The sequence below is a fragment of the Oryza glaberrima genome, chromosome 6, assembly GCF_000147395.1.
Source record: "Oryza glaberrima chromosome 6, OglaRS2, whole genome shotgun sequence".
Classification (NCBI taxonomy): domain Eukaryota; kingdom Viridiplantae; phylum Streptophyta; class Magnoliopsida; order Poales; family Poaceae; genus Oryza; species Oryza glaberrima.
The window spans coordinates 752,974-775,144 of record NC_068331.1 but is presented as its reverse complement, the minus strand read 5'-3'; the positions used below and the strand labels follow the sequence as shown (position 1 = coordinate 775,144).

General features: G+C 38.4%; 3 protein-coding genes across 4 annotated transcripts; 1 reads left to right on the top strand and 2 right to left on the bottom strand.

The window, feature by feature from the left end:
* Positions 1-8,501: 8,501 nt before the first annotated feature.
* On the top strand, positions 8,502-11,244 carry LOC127775753 (pentatricopeptide repeat-containing protein At1g11290, chloroplastic). The gene is made up of 2 exons (XM_052302043.1): positions 8,502-10,859; positions 10,971-11,244. The coding sequence occupies exon 1, from the start codon at positions 8,548-8,550 to the stop codon at positions 10,750-10,752; it is 2,205 nt and encodes a 734-aa protein (XP_052158003.1). The 5' UTR covers positions 8,502-8,547; the 3' UTR covers positions 10,753-10,859; positions 10,971-11,244.
* Positions 11,245-11,403: 159 nt separating this feature from the next.
* On the bottom strand, positions 11,404-14,970 carry LOC127775755 (bark storage protein A-like). The gene is made up of 6 exons (XM_052302045.1): positions 14,240-14,970; positions 13,453-13,520; positions 13,118-13,273; positions 12,083-12,274; positions 11,828-12,001; positions 11,404-11,697 (listed from the first exon to the last, which is right to left on the bottom strand). The coding sequence occupies exons 1-6, from the start codon at positions 14,487-14,489 to the stop codon at positions 11,506-11,508; spliced, it is 1,032 nt and encodes a 343-aa protein (XP_052158005.1). The 5' UTR covers positions 14,490-14,970; the 3' UTR covers positions 11,404-11,505.
* Positions 14,971-15,824: 854 nt separating this feature from the next.
* On the bottom strand, positions 15,825-21,642 carry LOC127775754 (probable transcription factor KAN2). 2 transcript variants are annotated; one of them, XM_052302044.1, is made up of 6 exons: positions 20,666-21,640; positions 20,456-20,532; positions 19,143-19,188; positions 18,631-18,784; positions 17,396-17,453; positions 15,825-17,201 (listed from the first exon to the last, which is right to left on the bottom strand). In XM_052302044.1, the coding sequence occupies exons 1-6, from the start codon at positions 21,270-21,272 to the stop codon at positions 17,103-17,105; spliced, it is 1,041 nt and encodes a 346-aa protein (XP_052158004.1). In that variant the 5' UTR covers positions 21,273-21,640; the 3' UTR covers positions 15,825-17,102. The 2 variants fall into 2 exon arrangements, 1 of the variants encoding a protein (XP_052158004.1); XR_008018033.1 differs by lacking the exon at positions 15,825-17,201 and having other exon boundaries at positions 17,402-17,453; positions 18,698-19,188; positions 20,666-21,642.
* Positions 21,643-22,171: the final 529 nt, after the last annotated feature.

Genomic DNA, 22,171 nt, shown 5'->3' with positions numbered 1-22,171 from the left:
AACGGGAGCGGAGGGTTCAGATTTCAGAATGCACATTTCTCATTTCGCACATGCACGGATGCACCTGGGTCCATCTGAAAAACAAAATTGCCAAACCGCATTCATAAACACCACCACCGCCATCATCATCATCATCATCATCATTCATATCAGCCACACCGCTGTATATGAAGAGTACACCGTACCATCTGTCTAAACAAGAATCAACTTCTGTTTTAAAACATTTATCTATATTAACTTCAGAAGTTGATTGAAGGGAGTATGAGTTAACAAATAATACGACATGTGTTTAACTTGGACGGCACATAAGGGTGACATAAACAATTAGGGGTGATTGAGATCACTGGCAAAATTTTTTCCCCATCACATCGAACGTTTGAAAACATGTACGGAGTATTGAATATTGATAAAAAAAAACTAATTACACGGTTTGTGTGTAAATTGCGAGACGAATCTTTTAAGCCTAATTGCGCCATGATCTGACAATGTTGTGCTACAGTAAATATTTACTAATAACGGATTAATTAGGTTTAATAAATTCATCTCGCAGTTTACATATGGATTATGTAATTTGTTTTGTTATTAGCATACGTTTAATACTTCAAATGTGTTCAGTATATCCGATGTGACACACCAAAACTTTACGCCCCTGCATCTAAAGACACCCTTAATTTCGTTTGGTTTGAGGAGTTGTGTACGTATGTTGGTGTTCGGTGTTCCCTGGCCCCAAGCTGGCAGCATACTAGTACCCCTATTGAAATGGCCAAATTAATACTGGCGTTCAAGATATTGCTTCATGGACCACAAGTTTTGCATTGTAGACTAGTTGCATATCCATTCCTTGCATTGCATCTGCTAAGCTATGGCCGGGCTGTGTGTCAACCCCACAGCTTCTTCTTCTTCTTTCTTGGCCTACAAAAATCAGCACCAACGGTTGTGTTGGGTTTGGGGTTTCCATGTGTCCCATGTTATTGTGGGGATGCACCGACTTGTTCTTGTCTTTGGAGTTTGGAACAGTTCAATTAATTAATTAATTAATCATGCAGACACCAAGTGCTCTTGTTGTTTGCTTCCAAAGGTGTACTAGTACATGTACAACGGCTAGTGTTATCCTCATCACCGGCCGGTTCTTTCAGTTTCAGCTGAATGGATAGATGGACGATGGCTTATCTCATTTTGTGATAATATTTATGTCTTACATAATTGAAAATATGTTTTAAAAATTACTATATAAGGCCCTGTTTAGATTCTAACTTTTTTCTTCAAACTTCCAACTTTCCCGTCACATTAAACTTTCCTACCCACAAACTTCCAACTTTTCCGTCACATCGTTTCAATTTCTTCAAACTTCCAATTTTAGCGAGGAACTAAACACAGCCTAAAAAAAGGGCATTTAACTATTTGCCATGTTTAATATGTGGCAATTAAGAATTTGTCACCTACAATCTATGGCACGTGGGTCCTCATGTGTCTATTACATGTGGGTTCAATGGAAAACCTTAATCATTACTTATAAGAGTGGCAAATAGATAATTATCTCTAATTCATAAGAACTATACTGGCCTGAATTCACAACTCTCTAATTCACAATAAGAAGAAAACAACGGGCCTGAATTTGGTAGAGAGAGGCCGGCCGGCGTTGAGAACTATACTGGCCTTCAACAACATCAGTTCAGGGCACTTCTGATGCTGAATAATGCTCTGTGAAGTGAGTATACTGCAGGTTGTCTGTTTGTAGATATGAACATTTTGAATTGATCCGAAGATTGGTTCGTGGTAGGGTCGCAATCACATGCATTAATTATGTGGAGATTAACTAGCTAGTGTTGAGCTGGAATGAATTCAGATTGGTAAGCAGTTTAATGAAATCACTGGTGTCCATATGGCACATATGAATATGATCCGCCATGTGCACATATGCGTCATCCGGGCCATGGACTATGGAGTACTACTATTATTTGGATGCTTAATTACTTTGTTGAATGGATCGGCGAAGAAGAGAGCAGAGCAGAGCAAACACGGCAGCTACCAAGAATTTGCCATTTTATTTATGATCAATTGATCTCAACAAGGCCAAGTTATAGGAGCATATATACTCCCATGTTTAATTAACCAGCCAGCTGATTGCATGCAGCCTATCACAATTCAGAGGATCGAGATGACACGTAAACGTACGAAATACTTCTTCTGATTTTTAATTCATAATAACACAGTTAACTTTTAACACAATGTTAACCATTTATCTTATTATAGAAAATTATATAAATATCATTTATCTTGTTGTGATTTATTCTATTATTAAATAACTTCAGGTATGACTTATACTTTAACATATTTATATTAAATTTTTTAATAAAATGAATGGCCAAACATTATTATAAAATTAATGGTGTTATCCATTAAAACATGAAGGTAGTATATATATAAGTCATTGATTAATTGTTGTGTTTTGTTTAGAAATTGTTGTGTAATTGAAATCACAGAGCTATACGTACGTACTGTATATCACGAAAATTGAAGCAGCAACAGCAAGTAGTAGCATAATATAGAGAAACGGTCTATGTACTCCGTATATACTTATGTATGGGATGGGTTGTGTTGGAATTAGTCTCAAGACTAAAATTAAGTGCAGTACTAGCGAAAGGTGGTGATGATTAATTCAATTGTTGGACACGATACGTGTACGTACGTACTTTAGGCTAGTAATAATAAGATTAGCTTATGTTCCGGCTATTCGCGCCGGACGATATAAAAACGATGAACGCGGTGGAGACCAAGTCTAAATATGGTTGACCACGTAAAATTCATAGAAATGAAATGGGCATACATATGTTCATATGTTTTGATGATAATCGTTGCTAGATATTTTCTCCATCCGAAAATGTAAGCATTTATAAATTAAAGTTATATACAAACATTAAGAAATTAGATAAAAATGATTGTACTAGCTAATACGATGGATATATGTGGGTGTACTCTCTCTTAAAAAGAAACAATTCGAATTATCTGTTCAGATTTATTTTTAGAATTTAGTTTTTTCTTTAAAGCGTACGGAGTAAAGAAGCATCATATGAATGCTCCATCGATGTCATGTGAGCTGATGATTGTGTTCATGTTATTGTTGCAGAGTGCAGACACAGGGCAGGCAGGAACCAATCGATCAATTGACCAACAAAACGCGGTGGAGTTTGGTTGGTACTCTTTTTTTTCTTTTTTTTTTGTTTGGTTTTGTTAGGCACCGATCGATTTTGCACCTTATAATTATACTGTTGCAGGTGCAGCCCTGCACTAGTACACCTCCGTGTCTTGTGTTGCACATGCGCAAAATAAACATCTTGTTCTATCTCACTCTCATATTATTTGAGTAATTTTATCATCCTTGGAGAGATACTTCGAAGGTCTCATATTCTCTATTGTAAAATTTGATATATCTAGTTATTAAGTATCTCAAAGTATCCAAAATTTTATTATAAAATTTGGATATCTCAATATATTTTCTTAAATACTGTAAAATTCCTCGTATTATTTGGGTTTTAGTCTCGCCCACAATTTTTACCATTTTCCTTCCCTTGCTACAAATGAAAATAAATGGATCAACCTTGGAAAATAAATGGATCAACCTACCAAGTAGTACCAAAGCACCAACATTACAACATTATACATCTTTCTCTATCTACTCCCATATACCAATCCCCTGCCCCTTTTACATATGACTCTCAATTCTTTTCATACCATAACATTATCATCATGTAAGTGTAAACCAAAGTAAAGTGCGGGGATCGATAAGAAGGTGGGAATTGGGGGCATTAGGAAAGGACACAACGGTTGTTTAGCACATATCACCACCAAAGCTCCATGCATCGGTCTTCTCCCCCAAGGATGGCACTCGTCCCTTTGTACTAGTATTGCATCTTGGCTGTGTTTAATTCACACCAAAATTAAAAGTTTGTTTAAAATTAGAATAATGTGACGGAAAAGTTAGAAGTTTGTGTGTGTAGAAAAGTCTTGATGTGATGGAAAAGTTGGAAATTTGAATAATAACTTTGAAACTAAACACGGCGCGTGTTGCTCATCTTACTCTGAGTTCAGGATGAAGAAACCTCCCACCGTCCCACATTACATATGAGCCAGCTTAGGCTATGTTTAGATAACATGTGTGAAAAGTTTTGGCGTGTCACATCGGATATACGGACACACATTTGAACAAAACAAATTACAGATTTCGCCAATAAATTGTGAGATGAATTTATTAAGCCTAATTAATTTGTCATTAGCAAATATTTACTGTTATACCACATTGTCAAATCATGGAGCAATTAGACTTAAAAGTTTCGTCTCGCAATTTACAAGCAATCTGTGTAATTAGTTTTTTTTGTCTATATTTAATACTCCATACATGTGTCCAAACATTTGATGTGACAGGGTGAAAAGTTTTTACGTGGGACAAATAGGGCCTTATTCAACATGTTATATATCGACATCGTCATATTTCCCATGTCAGTTTATATGCCCCATCATGTTTACAAATAATCTATATTATCTTAAAATTTTTTTTATAGATAATCTGACATATTTTCTTTGAATGTCATGCTGCTCACTATGTACGTACGTAGAATCTTTTGTACAATACGTATGTACTATTGATGAGTTGATCATTAAAAGATGAAATGAATACTGTCTTCAGTCAAGTAATGTAGCTCACCAATCTTCTCCTGTTGTACACAATGCTTGCTTCTAGCTAGCTTCTCCTCTTCTCTCATACCCATACATATCACATATGAGACTCTTCGTCTTCACCAGCTAGAGGAGTGATCAGCAATATAATGCAATGCAAGCTCCATGGCCTATTCCATGCATGCATTTACCCAAGCTAACCGAAGTTCATATAGTGTCTTGAATCATCCCTACTAGCTAGCAGAGTACATTCCAAATATATTGGAATGTTCATGTAGGGGTATAGGAGACATGGGGAAAGAAACAAGCATTGCTCCGTGGAGGTAGCAGCCATTGATAGGTTCTACTGTCAAGAGTCCATGATAAACTTGTCAATCTTTTGATGCCCTACCTTCCCTTTGTCCTCACATGAGCTGAAGACATGTACTCTGCCTCTAAATTAAGATCCTTGGTTGACGCAGGAGATGCCATTCGAGCGCAAAGACGCCTTTTGGCTTGCCCTCTTTGCAAAATTAATAATGGATTTGTACGTGTAGACCGACTTGTTTTTTCCCTTTCAGCGTGTAATTTTGAGAGACAGATGGCATTGGTTAAGAATTAGTCCATGCATGAGTGTAAAATATGTTAACTTCTTTTTTTTAAGAAAAGAGAGAGAGAGCGCGCGCGCGCAGCGCATCGATATGTGTATTGATCCATTCTCTCTTTTTATTTTTTGAAACTTATGCATTGATCCATTCTAATCAACCAAGTAATTATTACGGAGGACTCTCTCCGTTTCACAATATAAGTCATTCTAGCATTTTTCACATTCATATTGTTGTCAATGAATCTAGATAAACGGAGGTAGTATAAGATATAAACATTGTCGTTATTTTGTTATTTTCATTCGCTAATGTGTACACAATGAGCCAGGCCCAAACAATTAACAGTACGTGCTCGTTCGGCCCACGTCCATTTTCTCTCTGAAAATGTTGCTTTGGCCCTTGTCCATTGGTGAAACTTTGTCAAAAATATAAATTTACTCAAATATAATTAATGAAACAACCTACCAATATAATGCTCCTCGGCCTCTATATAGTATCATCAATTGTCCCTCTTATGCATGTATATATGGCCTTCAATTCCTCTATATTATAATTATACTTATAGTGCCGTCTAATTAAAAAAAAAGAATAAAAATGTGTGGAGATCGATCGATGGGAGGAGAGGGGAAGGGATCGGAATGGGAGGCATCAGGAAAGGAACACCAATTGCTGTACCTCAGTTCATCTCGCAGCCGAAAGATCAGACATATCCTTTCTCTACAAGATGTCCCGTGATGTACATTCCAGTTAATCGATCAATGCATGCATTCATCTTGTTCATCAGATTACTGCACTTGTCGATCGATGTCCTTCCGTTATCGCCACCGTACCATGATCATATTTGACATACTATTTCATGTATATGCTAATAGAAACCTCTGTATATACCTGATTAAACATGTATTTGCACCAAGAGAAATCGCAGCTTAAACCTGATCTAGACATAACAACTTAGTACTAACGGCACAAGCTGATAATGCTACCTAATTCTGAACTGTAGAGGGTATATATTCACTCAAGGAATGCATATATTGTTTGCAAAACCTGCTCAATATTAATGCATTTCTTCCTAGCTCAACCAGTTTACAATTAATCGTCCTTGATCCGATATATAAACAATTATTCATAATGTTATATTTACACTTTCTTTAACTAAAATGTTATATTTACATTGATATAACACGCACTCAAAACGTGTACTCCTAGTACTAGCTAGTGCTCTCAATTTTGGTTGTTCAATTCTAACCATGTCATGTATATTACCGTCCAATTTTTTTTTAAAAAAAAATTGTGCAGATCAATGAGAGTCGGCAGCGGAAATAGGATTCTTCTAAATCTAGAGCTCAGCTAATATAATTTACATAGCTTTTCCTTTAATATTCTACTTTTTAAAGTTTTAAAGTACAATTCTAATGGATATTTAGACTCAGTAATAGAGCTGCAGCCCTAGCTGTCCTACTCCTGTCTCCGCCCCATTGAGAGAGAATAGTGAAGCATAAGGGAAGAATAAACTGTTCTACCATACACCTCGAACCCTTCAACGATGGTTTAGTAAAATGAGAAAACAAAAATATATTGCTTCCGTTTCATATTATAAGTCGTTTAACTTTTTTCTTAGTCAATGTTTTTTAGATTTGACTAAGTTTATAGAAATAATGGCAATATTTAAAACACTAAATAAGTTTATTAAATTCAACATTAAATATATTTTGATAATATATTTGTTTTATATTGAAAGTATCAGTGTATTTTTCTATAAATTTAGTCAATTTAAAGATGTTTGACTAGAATAAAAGTCAAACGACTTACAATATGAATCGGAGGGAGTACTTTTTTTAAGGACGTGACTACACAGCTACCACTCCATCTATGAGAGACTCTATCCACCTATACTTCAAATAAAATTTTCTCTTAAACTACTCATCCGATCTACGATCTGATTACACCGTTGTGTTCGTAACAACTAAATCTTTATAACAAGATCTCACATGATTATATTTTGATGAAAAATTATAAATTACTTTTATAATATATCTAAATTACTTCTAGATTTCACTAAATTACTTCTTCGACATATAAAAGTAAATTAAATAAAGCTTAAAAAGTAATTTACATATATTATAGAAGTAACTTATAACAAAAAGAAAGTAACTTTAATGCATGCCTTTTTTCATTGGACGTGACTGCTGGTTTGTACTCCAATAGTATGTATCTTTTTTAATCTTTTTAATAACTTATGTCTTTTAAATCACATATTGTTTTTAAGATATATTTGCATCATTGTACTCCACTCAAAATATGTGACAAAACGATATTCATATTGAATATATTCTCATTTTATTAATTTAAAAGTAATTTATTACATGTTAGAAAGTAACTATTACATCTTATACATGGTTAATTCTTATTATTTATTCCATCATTGTTATTTACAATCCATCAAAGGTTTTATCTTCTTTTCTCATTCTACATAAAAAACAAAAATAAAAGGAAAAAAACAATCGGTGATTAAACAGATTTATAGAGAGTTACTTCTGAACCATGCAAAAGTTACTTCCAATTAATATTGAAGTTACTTTTAAAAATTGTTAAACTTACGTGTGTTGATCTGTGCTGACTAAATTTAATGTCTAGATAAAGTCATATTTTTATCCCTATTATGAATTTACTTCTAATGTCGTGACAAAGTTAACTTCCGTTTTGTTTTAAGATACTTTTATAATATATGTAAATTACTTTTAGACTTCATTGAATTTACTTTTATATGTCTAAGAAGTAACTTAGTCAAATCTAAAAGTAACTTATATATATGATAAAAGTAATTTACGTATATAATAAAAGTAATTTACAAATATAAATTTTTTTTCATCGTCATATAATCATATAAGATCTTGTTGTGAAGATTTAATTATAAAGAATGCAATGGTGTAATCGGATTGTAGATCGGATAAATAATTTGAGAGAAAACTTTATGAGAAGGAAGAAAAAGACATGCATGTCTAAGAGTAAAAACAACATGCACGTCAGCACCTGTAGCAGTATCTCTTCTCACAATTGGTTCGTCGCTGATTAACACTAAATCGAGAGGCTTCTCGGTTTAGATTTTGCCTTTTTTTAAGTATGTTTTGCTCAATTCATTTTACAACAAATCAAATCTTTTTTCTAATTTTTGTCCAAGTGAGAAATAGCTACTACTCCTATAAGAGATAGTAACAAAGAAAGAAACAAAAAGGGCGCGCGTAGCGAGTGCCAGTGGCGGTTGCATGTAGAGCCGCAGACCGCAGTCGAGATGGTGTGCTCCGTGGCCGCCACCGCCTCGCTCCTCCCCTCTCCTCCTCCCAAACCCACCGCCCTCGCCGCCGACGACCACCACGCCCGCCTCAGGGCGGCGGCCGCGCGCTCCGACCTGCCGGCCGCGCTGGCCGCCTTCGTCGCCATGTCCTCCGCCGGGGCGCCACCCGTCCTCCGCACCTTCACCTCCCTCCTCAAGCTCTGCGCCGCCCGCGGCGACCTCGCCACCGGCCGCGCCGTCCACGCGCAGCTCGCCGCCCGGGGGCTAGACTCCGAGGCCCTCGCCGCCACCGCGCTGGCCAACATGTACGCCAAGTGCCGCCGCCCCGCCGACGCACGCAGGGTGTTCGACCGAATGCCTGTCCGGGACCGCGTCGCGTGGAACGCGCTCGTGGCCGGCTACGCGCGGAACGGCCTCGCCCGGATGGCCATGGAGATGGTCGTCAGGATGCAGGAGGAGGAAGGGGAGCGGCCTGACTCGATCACGCTCGTGTCCGTGCTTCCGGCCTGCGCGAACGCCAGGGCGCTTGCTGCCTGCCGAGAGGCGCACGCGTTCGCGATCCGTTCTGGGCTGGAAGAGCTTGTTAATGTCGCTACGGCCATCCTTGACGCCTACTGCAAGTGTGGGGACATCCGGGCAGCAAGGGTGGTCTTCGACTGGATGCCAACCAAGAACTCCGTGTCCTGGAATGCCATGATCGATGGATATGCACAGAATGGGGATTCAAGGGAGGCTCTGGCTCTTTTCAATAGGATGGCCGAGGAGGGTGTCGATGTGACGGATGTCTCTGTCCTGGCAGCACTGCAAGCGTGTGGGGAGCTTCGCTGTCTTGATGAAGGGACGCGTGTCCATGAACTGCTTGTGCGGATTGGCTTAGACTCCAACGTGTCAGTGATGAATGCACTCATCACCATGTATTCCAAATGCAAGAGAGTTGACCTGGCATCTCATGTGTTTGATGAGTTGGACAGAAGGACGCAGGTATCGTGGAATGCCATGATCCTTGGATGCGCACAGAATGGATGCTCCGAGGATGCGGTGAGGCTTTTTACTAGGATGCAGTTGGAGAATGTGAAACCTGATTCATTCACTCTTGTCAGTGTTATTCCAGCTCTTGCGGATATTTCAGATCCTCTGCAGGCAAGATGGATCCATGGATATTCTATCAGGTTACACCTAGATCAGGATGTATATGTTCTGACCGCCCTTATTGATATGTATGCAAAATGTGGCCGTGTTAACATAGCTAGAATTCTGTTCAATTCTGAAAGGGAGAGGCATGTTATCACATGGAACGCTATGATCCATGGTTATGGATCACATGGTTTTGGCAAAGCTGCAGTTGAGCTATTTGAAGAGATGAAGAGCATTGGCATAGTGCCTAATGAGACAACATTCCTTTCAGTCCTCTCTGCATGCAGTCATGCTGGTTTGGTTGATGAAGGACGGGAATATTTTACCAGCATGAAGGAGGACTATGGGCTTGAACCTGGGATGGAGCACTATGGTACCATGGTGGATCTTCTTGGCCGAGCCGGGAAGCTAGATGAAGCATGGGCTTTCATTCAAAAGATGCCTATGGACCCTGGCCTTAGTGTTTACGGTGCGATGTTAGGTGCTTGCAAGTTGCACAAGAATGTGGAGTTGGCAGAAGAATCGGCTCAGAAGATTTTTGAGCTAGGGCCACAGGAGGGAGTGTATCATGTCCTCTTGGCAAACATTTATGCAAACGCTTCCATGTGGAAGGATGTTGCAAGGGTGAGAACTGCTATGGAGAAGAATGGCCTCCAAAAAACTCCTGGATGGAGTATCATTCAACTCAAGAATGAGATCCATACCTTCTACTCTGGAAGCACAAATCACCAGCAAGCAAAGGAGATATATTCAAGGTTGGCTAAGTTGATAGAAGAGATCAAAGCAGTGGGCTATGTGCCAGACACTGATTCAATACATGATGTGGAAGATGATGTCAAAGCACAGCTGCTCAACACCCACAGCGAGAAGCTTGCCATTGCTTTTGGGCTCATTCGCACAGCCCCTGGCACAACAATCCAGATAAAGAAGAACCTCCGAGTTTGTAATGACTGCCATAATGCAACCAAGCTAATATCTTTAGTGACAGGACGGGAAATAATCATGAGAGATATTCAGCGATTCCACCATTTTAAGGATGGCAAATGCTCATGTGGAGACTACTGGTAGTGAAGTGTTGAGACAGTTTGAATCTGCACCCGGAGATGAGGGAGCTTCAGAAAGATCAGAGTATCAGATCTGACAATTAGGTGAAACTAATTGGCAAAGTTCTTAAGGTAATTGCTTAGTTTTATACGTGGTACATGCTATGCGATAATAGGATTCTACATATATGGTTTTCTATTGCCAACGCCCTTGCCAATGAGTTTTACCTTGTTTTATTGTAGGGCTGTGCAGCTGCCTCTTATATCAACACTAAATGGCTAAACTTGTGAAGTATCTGAAAATTGTTATGGCCACTTCACCTTTTCAGGAAACATACTGCAAATTCCAGTCAGTCATTGTAAAATTGAAATGCTTCTATTTACATTAAGATACTAGTGCATAGGGAACCTGTTCTTCATAGCAACCATGGCTTTCTCATGTCTTATCTTTGGCCTGAGATTAGATTCACATGTTCGGTCGAACTGTCAATAACTGAAAGTTATCATTTTCTTCTTACCTTTTGATCATGGATTAAAAAACCGTACTGATGTAATTTGTTTTTTTCGTAAAAAGCAACATCATCTGCTATTCCATTTGCAATAAAATGATCGCACATGCATGCTTACAAGTTTCAACAAAATAATTCAACACTAATATCCTTTATGGGAGAGGACATGCACTTGAAGCTCAGGAAAGCATCTTATTCTGAATGCAGCTACTGCTGTAAAATGTTATTCCAGGGCATTATTGGATCAGCATGGATGTGATCTTTTTCCTTCAGTTATTAGCACTTCCTGCTGACATTGTTGACTTCTGTTTCCCGACTGTAGCAATAAACTCCACTGCCACTTTGAGTGCATTAATAGATGCCAGGTTCATCAGGCTTGTTGACGACCATGTTGGCTCCCCTCCAGCCAAATCAGAAACTCCCCGGAATACAATCACAGGTATGCCAGGAGATGTTGTTGTCTGTTGAAATTAGTATATGTTCTGTTAATTATATAAATCTATCTTAACCTTCATGATTGCATGAAAAATGATGTGTAAATATTGGCAGATATTTAAGTAGAAACCATGAGAGATAAAATACAAAACTCACCATCACCACTGCTGCACTCTCCTCATCTACTGTTGATACACCAAATTCTCTGAAAAGGAACTTCCTATATTCTGCATTGTCTAGAAACATATCAGCTGACGATCCTTTTAGCCCACAGACTACTTTTGGAGTTGTTGGCAAGCAGAAAGTGTCGTTACATCTTTCAAGTGAAACCTATAAAAATTTCACAATTAGTACAACTTTTCGGGCATGAATGGTCAAGCATAAGCTGGCATTTATTATGCTATATCTCACCTTAAGTCCTTCTGCGATTTTGAACCATGCTGAATCTACAGGTAACCAGAAAACTTCTTTCATAGGCTTACCCACTGAGTATAGCTCCTCATTTCTGAATTTCAGAGCTCCTAGAAGATTCTCTCCTCCATTTGGGACAGTAAAATCTCCAAAGCTAAGTTCTGTATCCGACTCTTTTGGTGATTTGAACTTCTAAAATAATCAAAAACAAGAAGTCATATAAAGAGTTAGTTTGAAACGTGAGACAGTTGGTACTAAAATACTCCCTCCATCCCAAAATATTTGACACCGTTGACTTTTCTAAAAATGTTTAACCGTTCGTTTTATTCAAAAAAATTAAGTAATTATTAATTCTTTTCCTATCATTTGATTTATTGTTAAATATACTTTTATGTATACATATAGTTTTACACATTTCACAAAAGTTTTTGAATAAGACGAACGGTCAAACATGTTTAAAAAAGTCAACGGCATCAAACATTTAGGGAAGGAGGGAGTATGTTCTAATTATCCTGTAGTTGTGCTTATAAACTGTCCTCTACTTTCACTCCAGGCTCGATGTGTGTTTACCTACTAGGCTACTACTAAATGTGATTTTGATTTTTAGTATACCATAGAATTTAAAACTAACATGCTTATATAAGCATTGCTAGTTTAATTTTCTCTAGTCAGAACTAAATTTATTAATAGATTAGCTGAATGTTCATTCATTTGCTAAAGATTAAAAATGAGCCACTCATGTCCTAACATTATGCAGCAAATGGAATCTTTTTTTATTGAACACATCAAAGCAGTCAGTAGAAGATGTAGTAGAGAGAAGGCTGGGTGGTAGACTCACCAAAGCATTCTTTTAAAAGTACAGTAGTGTATATATTTTGACACGATGTAACTAATTTAATGATTCAAAGCAACTATAATACTGGATTTACAGATAATCATATTCCATTCTTTTAAGGGGAATAATCAGATTCCAGTTGCTTTGAATCTTTACTTCTTTGAGGTTGGAAACGGAATCAGATCACAGTTGGAGGGTACCTTCCATGTCCAAGCACTTGTATAAGCAACAAATTTGGGGACACTGACATCGCCAAATGACATTGAATCATTAGAACTTCCTGCTGTGCCATAATGAACAATGCCAGACACAGTAAAGACGTCGATGAGAGTCTGTACAGTCACAGCCGCATTTAACTGGAAGAACAAAGGCATAGTAACAATGCATAAGCATAGCGCAGTTTGTATTAAAATCCTGCATGTAAATAGCATCTCACAGCAGTTTCTTTTGGCATTACTTGTGATATATGAAAATGGTTTTCTCCATGTATCACAAGGCAGATAATGTAAACGCAAATAATTTATGAATTTAATACCCTGCGTTGTCCTGTCAGTGCATATATAACATTGACACCTCTAATACTCCCGATGTGATACCTTCGTCCTGAAATTTGAAGAGTTCAGCATTTTATTCTTGAGAGTCCATTATAAGATGTAAAAGAATTAAGGACTACATGAGATGTTCTGAATCGAAATTGAATGGGAATATAATATATCAGCGGAATATAAAATTTCATTAAACCTGTAAAATGAATATTTGATACAATGAAAATGTGGTATATTATTGTTTTTTTTCCTTTTGTGTTCTCCTTATGGCAAAGTTTTCTATTTTATAGTGCATCTATCAACATGATGTGAAATCTTGGTTTACGGCTTTACAGTTCCTGTACAGCTGTACCCCGTTCTTTGATGTGTTTATCCAACAATAAGTAAATGGGACGATGTGCCAAACCACATTATGAAATTGCTAATTGACAGGCTAAACCATCACATGTTGAATTCTTCAGGTCTTGATTGAGCGCAGATCATTTAAATTTGCAGAGCAAGCTGGCTTCATCACATATGACAAATTCAGGTATATCTAAAACTTGTATTCAATGTCCTTAAATGTTGAAACTACTGTCCTTCGGGAAAAAAAATGCTGAAACTACCACTGACTTCAATAGTAGTATTATGTATCCATATATGCATTTGTTCTGTTTTTGGTATTTTGGTTCACTTAGCAGTTTTAGCAGTAGTTATTGGATGTTGGAAATGCCAATGAAAGACGCCAAGACTTATCCATTCAAGCATGTGGGTTGGAAATGGAAGGCCCAGAGTTACCGTAGAGGTCAACGAAGGGGAGGACATGCCAAGGTCTGAAGTAGCCGGAGGATTCAAGAGCAGTGGCCTCATCGATGTACGACATGACGAGCCCGATGGAATGGCCCCGCCGGTTGACCTTGTCGACCTGCCATCGCACCCTGTCCATTGCAGGATGCACTGGCAAAGCCATGGAGGAGGATCCTGCCAGCAGGAAGAGCAGGAGCAGTGGCAGATGGCACCTCGTCAGGTTAGAGAGCTCCATGGCCATTGATGGATGTCTGGAGCTCGATTACTGGATCGGTGTGAGCTTAGAGCAGCTGAGTAGCAAGCTTTAAAGTCCAATTAAGGAGTTGGTAATTGGTACGGTTGATGCAGAACGTGATCAGCGTGCTCCAATTTAGTATAATATATATAGTATATGAGTACGGCGATCAAAGAGGGCCGCCAAGTGGTGGTACTAAACTACTAGTAATATTGAGATTGTTGGATGTGTCTGTCATCAGTGTCGGTTTTTATCAGAGAAGCTTGAGCTGAATGCAAGAGAGAAGAAATCAAGCCTGCATATGCAAAGATTTACCTCCATCTCCATCCCAAAGCATTGACCATGTACAGTACCAGTAAAACATTGCCAAATCTAAAGGTAAGGATTTCAGCTGGCCCATACAAGTTCGCTGCTTTTCTGACTATAACTGCGGAGTTAGCATAACAGGATTTGGTTACTCATTGCTTTGTTTACTTGCAGAGGTCAGAAGGAAAAGGGCTGCCTGCAATTGCAAAGCAACCCTCGGTAGTTGAAGTCACAGCGACCGTACAACCTCCTGCAACTGCACCTCTGCATCAGTGGTAGTAGACTCGTCGTAGATGGATCATGGATGGATTGAATTGAAGCAGAGAGAGCCTTGCCTTTCAACTTCTCACCTTGCCAGTATGCCACATGGGGTGAAAACTGAAAAGTAAAGGTACTAACTGTTGACTGCGGAGGCGCTGATTTTTACAACTACGATGACCACTACAGTACATGCTCTGAAGTCTCATCAATCATGGGCCAATGGAGTGCCAAATCATTCTTATCATATCCTGGACCCTCTTGCCTGCCTGATTGTCGTGTTCATTTGTTCCCTTGTGCACGGGGCCCCACCTGGCAGTGACACGTACGGCTGCACGTCGTCGTCTCATCCCTGTGTGTGTGTGTGGACGGTTGGCACAGCTGCACGTGGCCCTCTGACGAGTCGCTTTCGTCGCTAGCTTTGCTGGTCCAGCTGGTTAAAATAAAGTTTACGGCCCTGCTTTCGGTGCAAAGTAAAATGGCTTAAGTAACATATGTTATTTTTATTACTTACAGTTACAAAGTTAATTAGTCCCAGGTTTTTCTTGTGCAAGCTCACTATTAGCTCCCATTCAACGACATTAAAGAAAAACTCACTCTTATGCGCAGGTCATCACAGCTTCTACTCAGTAGCCAGTAGCCAGAAAAACAGGAATGATTAAAGAGAGGATCTGTACGTGATAAAAGCCCTCATCATGGGATCAAACACCTATTGTCGATCATAAGGTAATCATTATATATTTTACTGCTTGCTACAATCTCTCTATCTCTCTCTGAATCTGTTTACACACGCTACTCTTGCACTCTTACTCCTTGTTGGTTGGGTCAATATCAGACACATGGTAAAAAGGTGATTAGGAGATCACCTCCATCAACTTGCTTCTTGCTTGGTTTGTTCTACAGCCTGCCCCAGTTGCATTCACAGTAGTGACTAGCTACAAAAGCTGAAAGATGGCATGCACATTGGCAGTGCTTCTTGTTCCCAATATAAAAGCTCTATAAGATAAAAGAAGGGAGTACTATGTACTATATATCATTCACACGCCCATCTGGCTCTAGTACATATCGATACCTTTTCGTCATCTAGCTAGCTTCATGTTTAATGCAAATCCCCATTCTTACATGCATGTTGATATAGGTTTTCACCGCACACATGTAGTAGATCTCTTGCCTTGTGGGGATTACGTACAGCAAAGAAATAGTTAACTAGAGAAAAGAAATCAGAACTAGTGCATATATATATTGAGTATATATACTGGTACTCTCAGGAGTGATGTTTTATTTCACCAACTCACATATAGGAAATTACCTCAAAAAAAATTATATATAGAAACTAGCTAGCTCTAGCCTCTAGGTACTCGATCTCTTGTACAATGTACACACATTATACAACATTAATTAAGCTTTCATAAACATGTTTTCAAATAAATGACATCTCTCACTGCATGCATTGTATGCTCAGTCTCCATTCATGAAAACAAGTTAGGACTGCATTCAGTAAAGATCATCCTTCATGCACAAATTTTCTTGCTTTGTGGGGCTCTGAAAAGCTGACTCTAATTGGGAACTGCACGTGCGTGATGCAGCATTTCCTTCTTTGTTAGCAGTAAAAGATGAGCCCTTGCCTGTCACGTTTGCTGCACTCCATGCATGAACATAGCTTTAGACAACATATGACTTTTTCATATAGAGCCAGATCATATGCTACGTACTAACCTACTTTGTCTGTCTCACACACACACATACAGACAAGACTATATTGTATATCTATATGGTAGTGCTGGCATCTCAAATAGAATCTCTTTATTTCTCCACAATGCCCTTTATCAGAACAAGGCATGTGTAAGAAACTAGCTAAAATACAGTGTCTCTCCTCTCTTTTTTTTTAAATCTTTTTGTGCCTTCACACTTCACAGTCTTATTGGCTTCTTATCTAGCCAAGCTAGTCATTTCGGGCAAATGACACTATATACTACTAACTGGGTCAAGCTAGCTATAGCACACCGAAATCAATCAACTTAGTTATGCATGCTTGGACTTCGCGGTTCTGATGTATCATTGTGAAGCCTTCCCAATCCCAAGTGTGAACTCAAGGTTCAGCCGACCTGGTAACCTCAACATAGATGTCTCTAAGTCCACGCTCAGTTTTGTATTCTGCAACAAGAAGCTAGGTAAGATCAACTGAAATTTTGTGCTATATATATATCTGTCACTTTTGTGCTTTTTGTGATGCCTTCATTAATACATAGCACAATATAATTCTATATGAAAGAAATTAAATAGAGTCACATACATATGGGCATAAAAGTGGGTAAAGGTTACATATTGCTTAGGTATTATTTTGTTACCTTGAGATATCTTCTGTAAATTTCATTAGCTGGTTCTCTGATGGGTAAGCCTACCTTGCTGCAAATAGTCCATCAGGCAAAATAGAAAATATGCCAGACAGTAGAGGTGTTAGAATACGGTCTATTCATTGGTATATGCATTTAGTTTTGCAAATATATATATCCAGTAAATCAGATATATATTAAACGAATTTGGGACAGTTGTTAACTATATGCTTGCAAATGATGCTTAGGCAGTAGGAAATTAACTTTGCCTAATAACACATTAACACAGGCAGGAGTCATTAACAAATTAAAGACTAACAATGTTAGCTTAGCTAGAGAAAATGAATTGGCTAGCTTCCATGCAAAGAAGTTTCAATTTAATTTAATTAATTTGCCGTGCTTTTATTTATATATCCCATATTAATTTAACTCCTAGTTTGAGTTTCTCAAAAGACAATATCGTTGACTTATATAATAATCCAAACAATGTGTATTTTCAACAGTTGTTCAGATATACCTTTTCCCGAAACACATAGACTTGTCTTTCCTAGAAACGATGTGAGAACTAACTCACGTCTTTAGTCATAGAGAGATCATGCATGCATATATACGGTACAGTTGGAACTCTATCCATGAAATCATTGCATCATCATGAGTTTCAAAAACCTTGGAACACTTACTACTGCAAAATGGTCCTTGGTTCGACAGAGCTAAAGGCCTAGGGAATTGCACACGCTGCATCTTTTCAGGTTGCAGCGTGCAGACCTGATATCTCTCTTTCTGTGCATTGTAGTACTGTGCTAGCTAGTAGCTAGTGTAGCTAGTGTGTTGCTGCTGACATTTTGAAACACATTGTGGTACGTGCATGCATGAAATTTTAATTTCAACAGACATGCATGCATTGATGGTTTCATCAGTAGTTCAGAGTACTGGCACTACTGGCTACTTTACTACTCCCTCCGTCCTATAATATAAGGGATTTTGAGTTTTTTTTTAATGTTTGACCATTCGTCTTATTCAATTTTTTTAAAAAATATTATTTATTTTATTTGTGACTTACTTTATTATCCATAGTACTTTAAGCACAATTTTTTGTTTTTTATATTTGTAAAAAAAATTAGATAAGATGAGTGGTCAAACGTTATCAGCATAAACTCAAAATCACTTATATTATGAGATGGAGGGAGTACTATCGAGCAGGATACACACTTCGCTACCATTGTTCGATCGAGTAAGATTGAAAGAAGTACCCTGACGAGTTATTGCTCCATAAACCACTGTAAATATTGGTGTCGTTCTGTTCAGATGCTAGCATACTTTTGTTTTGCCTCAGAGGACCGTCAGTAAAACTGTCGTCGGAGATATCTCCAGCCGATGCATTGTCAAACCCATCGTTATTTTGTCCTGAAATTTAATAGATGAAACATACACGCATGGAGGGTGAAATTAAAATTGTACTCCCTCCGTTTTAAAATGTTTGACACCGTTAACTTTTTAGTACGTGTTTGACCATTCGTTTTATTCAAAAAAAAATTTAAGTAATTATTTATTATTTTCATATCATTTGATTCATTGTTAAATATACTTTCATGTGCACATATAGTTTTACATATTTCACAAAGTTTTTTGAATAAGACAAACTGTTAAATATGTGCTAAAAAGTTAACGGTGTGAAACATTTTGAAACGGAGGGAGTATTTACTTTTTCTCTTGTACGTCAGGAAATATGTGCAAACTAGGATCGGAGTACATGTAGTAGTACCTGCATTTGAGACCGGTCTGTCGGTATTTTTAATTGTGCGATACATCTGCATCAATATGGCGGACTTTATTAGCAGATTGATCACACAAAGAAGAAATTTAAAATATAGTATCTTATGCACAGATACGTACGCCGTGCCTGCTGGAAATTAATGGAATCTTACTATCTGATATATAGTGTATTATATATGCATGTTAGGAGATTTTGTCTCTGCTTAATGCAAAAGATCAATAGCTGGTTCATCATGTGGCATAAAAGATACTCCCTCCTTCCCTAAATATTTGACACCGTTGACTTTTTTAAACATGTTTGACCGTTCGTTTTATTAAAAACTTTAATGATATGTGTAAAACTATATGTATACATAAAAGTATATTTAACAATAAATCAAATGATAGAAAAAGAATTTACAATTACTTAAATTTTTTGAATAAGACGAACGGTCAAACATTTTTAAAAAAGTCAACGGCGTCAAACATTCTGGATGGAGGTAGTATGAAAGTAAAGCACTGCATGCACATTTGCCTTTTACAGGGTTTGACGCCATATGCTTTACTTTCCCTATGTAAAAGCTGCTCATATATAGTACATATACAGATTTAAGGAGAGAACTGGATGTGATCTCATCTAACTAGTGTTTGCTTTGCCTTTCTTCTTACAATGATGTACTAGATCTTGCTAATATACACGCACGAACACACAAGATGATCTAGCGGGCTTGCAGCATATATATGACTAGGAAGAAATAAAGTCCTGCAGGTACTCGATTAACACATGCATATAATCCCTACTTCCCTAAATGTTTCACACCGTTGACTTTTTTAAATATGTTTGACCGTTCGTCTTATTCAAAAAATTTTGTGAAATGTGTAAAACTATATATATACATAAAAGTATATTTAACAATAAATCAAATGATAGAAAAAGAATTAATAATTACTTAAATTTTTTGAATAAAACGAACGGTCAAACATTTTTTAAAAAGTCAACGGCGTCAAACATTTTGGGATGGAGGGAGTATATAATAGAATACATCTACTCCCTCCGTTTCACAATGTAAGTTATTTTAGCATTTTCCACATTCATAGTGATGTTAATGAATCTAGACATATATATCTATCTAGATTCATAAACATCAAAATGATTTACATTGTGAAATAGAGGAAGTAGATAATATCACTAACTTAACATACGATTTTTTTTTCTGAAAGGTGTAGAGGAAGAAGAGAAGAAGAAAGAAGATGATGATGCATGGTGTTGGTGTTGTGATACTATTAATCAATTAAATAAACATTGATATACTTAATTAAGACCTGCAGGTGAGACTTGACATGAGCCAGCGTTAGATCCTTGACATCCATCAGCTCCAGCACTGACTTGGGCGTTGCTCCTGTCATCGATCGATGATAATCATCAATTAATTGGCCATATATCTATGCACGTAGTACTTAGCAGCTTGCATATAAATATTGATTTGAGGGCCGATTTTATCGATTGATCTGGGCTGATTAATTTTGACGTACTCTCATGGCCGCCGAGGAGCTCGACGGCGTGGACGAAGCGCGCGTGCAGCGTCGTCGTCCACCGCATCCGCGGCGCCCGCACGCTCCGTCTTCCCGGCGGGAGCCTCGGCAACAACCTCGCCGGCGACGACGACGACGACGACAACGTCCTGCTTGGAGTAACACCCACACCCACATGGTGGGAGAAGAGGCGACGGCCGCCGTCGCTTTGTCTGGTTCCCACCACGTCGTACGGATGATGCAACTGTCGCCGTTGCTGCTGCTGGTGACCATGGTACACCGGGATTCCGTGTATCGGCTGCCTCGCCTCCGCCTTGAGCTGCTGCGAATTCACAAGGCCGCCGTCGGCGTGGTGGTTGGTGTTGGTGGTACTGGAGCCCCTAGTAGAGAACACATCGGAGTTACACAGTAGCAGGGGAGGAGCTGATCTTGAGGATGTCGTCGTCGACGTCGTGGCAGCGGCTTCTTCTTCTTCAGGCAGCTGCTGCTTCGTCGTCCACGGCCAGCTGCTAGCGGTTGTCGATGCCGACGCCGGCGACGGCGAGAAGCAGCTGGGCGTGCTGATATGGAGGGACAGGTCCAGCTGCCGAGGGAACAACTCCATCATCTCATATATATGTATATATGTGTGGATCTCACTTCTCTATAGCTCATGAATCTCACTTCTGCAGCTCATGATTTCTTGGGATGAACAAGCTACCTAGCCGGATTGATGAGATCTGGATATATCGAGGTGGAAGAAGATGGATCGATGCAGCTAGCTAGGTATTCTCCTTAGATCTGGCTTGCTGCTGTTTAATCATGCATATGTGTTTGATTAGAGGCAAGGGAAGGGATCATATGGATCGAGGGGTTTGGTGAGGAGGAAGGTATATAAAGTGTGTTGAGATAGTATTTGTGGTGTAGTGGCTTTCATGCTTTGTGTGGGATAGAGCTGGGAATGGGAAATGTGCTTTGCTTGCTCCTCACTTTCTTGCTCATCTAGCTGATCTAGCTATCTATGCTTTTCCTGTTCTTTTCACTCGGTCTGTCTATTTGTCCTTTTCTCTTTGAGAAAATTATTAGTGTCTAGGTATATGTTACAATTCTATTATATATTCCGTGCAGACTAGTAAGATACATGTCCTGGCGAAAAGATTAGTAAGATACATTATTGGCTGTGTATATTCTTTATGAATATAGAGGTCGGATTAATAAAAATCCATTTTTCTAAAAAAAGAAAGATACACTAAGAGCCTGTTTAGATTCCACCCCTAAAACTTTACACCCTGTCATATCAAATGTTTTAACACCTGCATAAAGTATTAAATATAGGCTAAAAAAATATTACCTCCGTTTTAGGTTATAAGACTTTCTAGCATTGTCCATATGTCTAGATTCATTAGCATCAAGGGCGGATCCAGAAACAAAAAGTTGGGGGACTCAACATACCGAGTACATCAATATAAACACATAATCTCAGTATTAAACTATACTAAAATGCTATTATGAGACCTTTAACACCTC

Coding starts and splice junctions, on each gene's coding strand:
- LOC127775753 (XM_052302043.1), top strand. CDS start 8,548: ATGGTGTGCTCCGTGGCCGCCACCGCCTCGCTCCTCCCCTCTCCTCCT.
- LOC127775755 (XM_052302045.1), bottom strand. CDS start 14,489: ATGGCCATGGAGCTCTCTAACCTGACGAGGTGCCATCTGCCACTGCTC. Junction 13,521..14,239: donor CCCCTTCGTTGACCTCTACG/GTAACTCTGGGC, acceptor TTCAAATTTCAG/GACGAAGGTATCACATCGGG. Junction 13,274..13,452: donor CACTGACAGGACAACGCAGG/GTATTAAATTCA, acceptor TTGTTCTTCCAG/TTAAATGCGGCTGTGACTGT.
- LOC127775754 (XM_052302044.1), bottom strand. CDS start 21,272: ATGATGGAGTTGTTCCCTCGGCAGCTGGACCTGTCCCTCCATATCAGC. Junction 20,533..20,665: donor GCTCCTCGGCGGCCATGAGA/GTACGTCAAAAT, acceptor GATCGATGACAG/GAGCAACGCCCAAGTCAGTG. Junction 17,454..18,630: donor TGGAGCAATAACTCGTCAGG/GTACTTCTTTCA, acceptor GACTATTTGCAG/CAAGGTAGGCTTACCCATCA.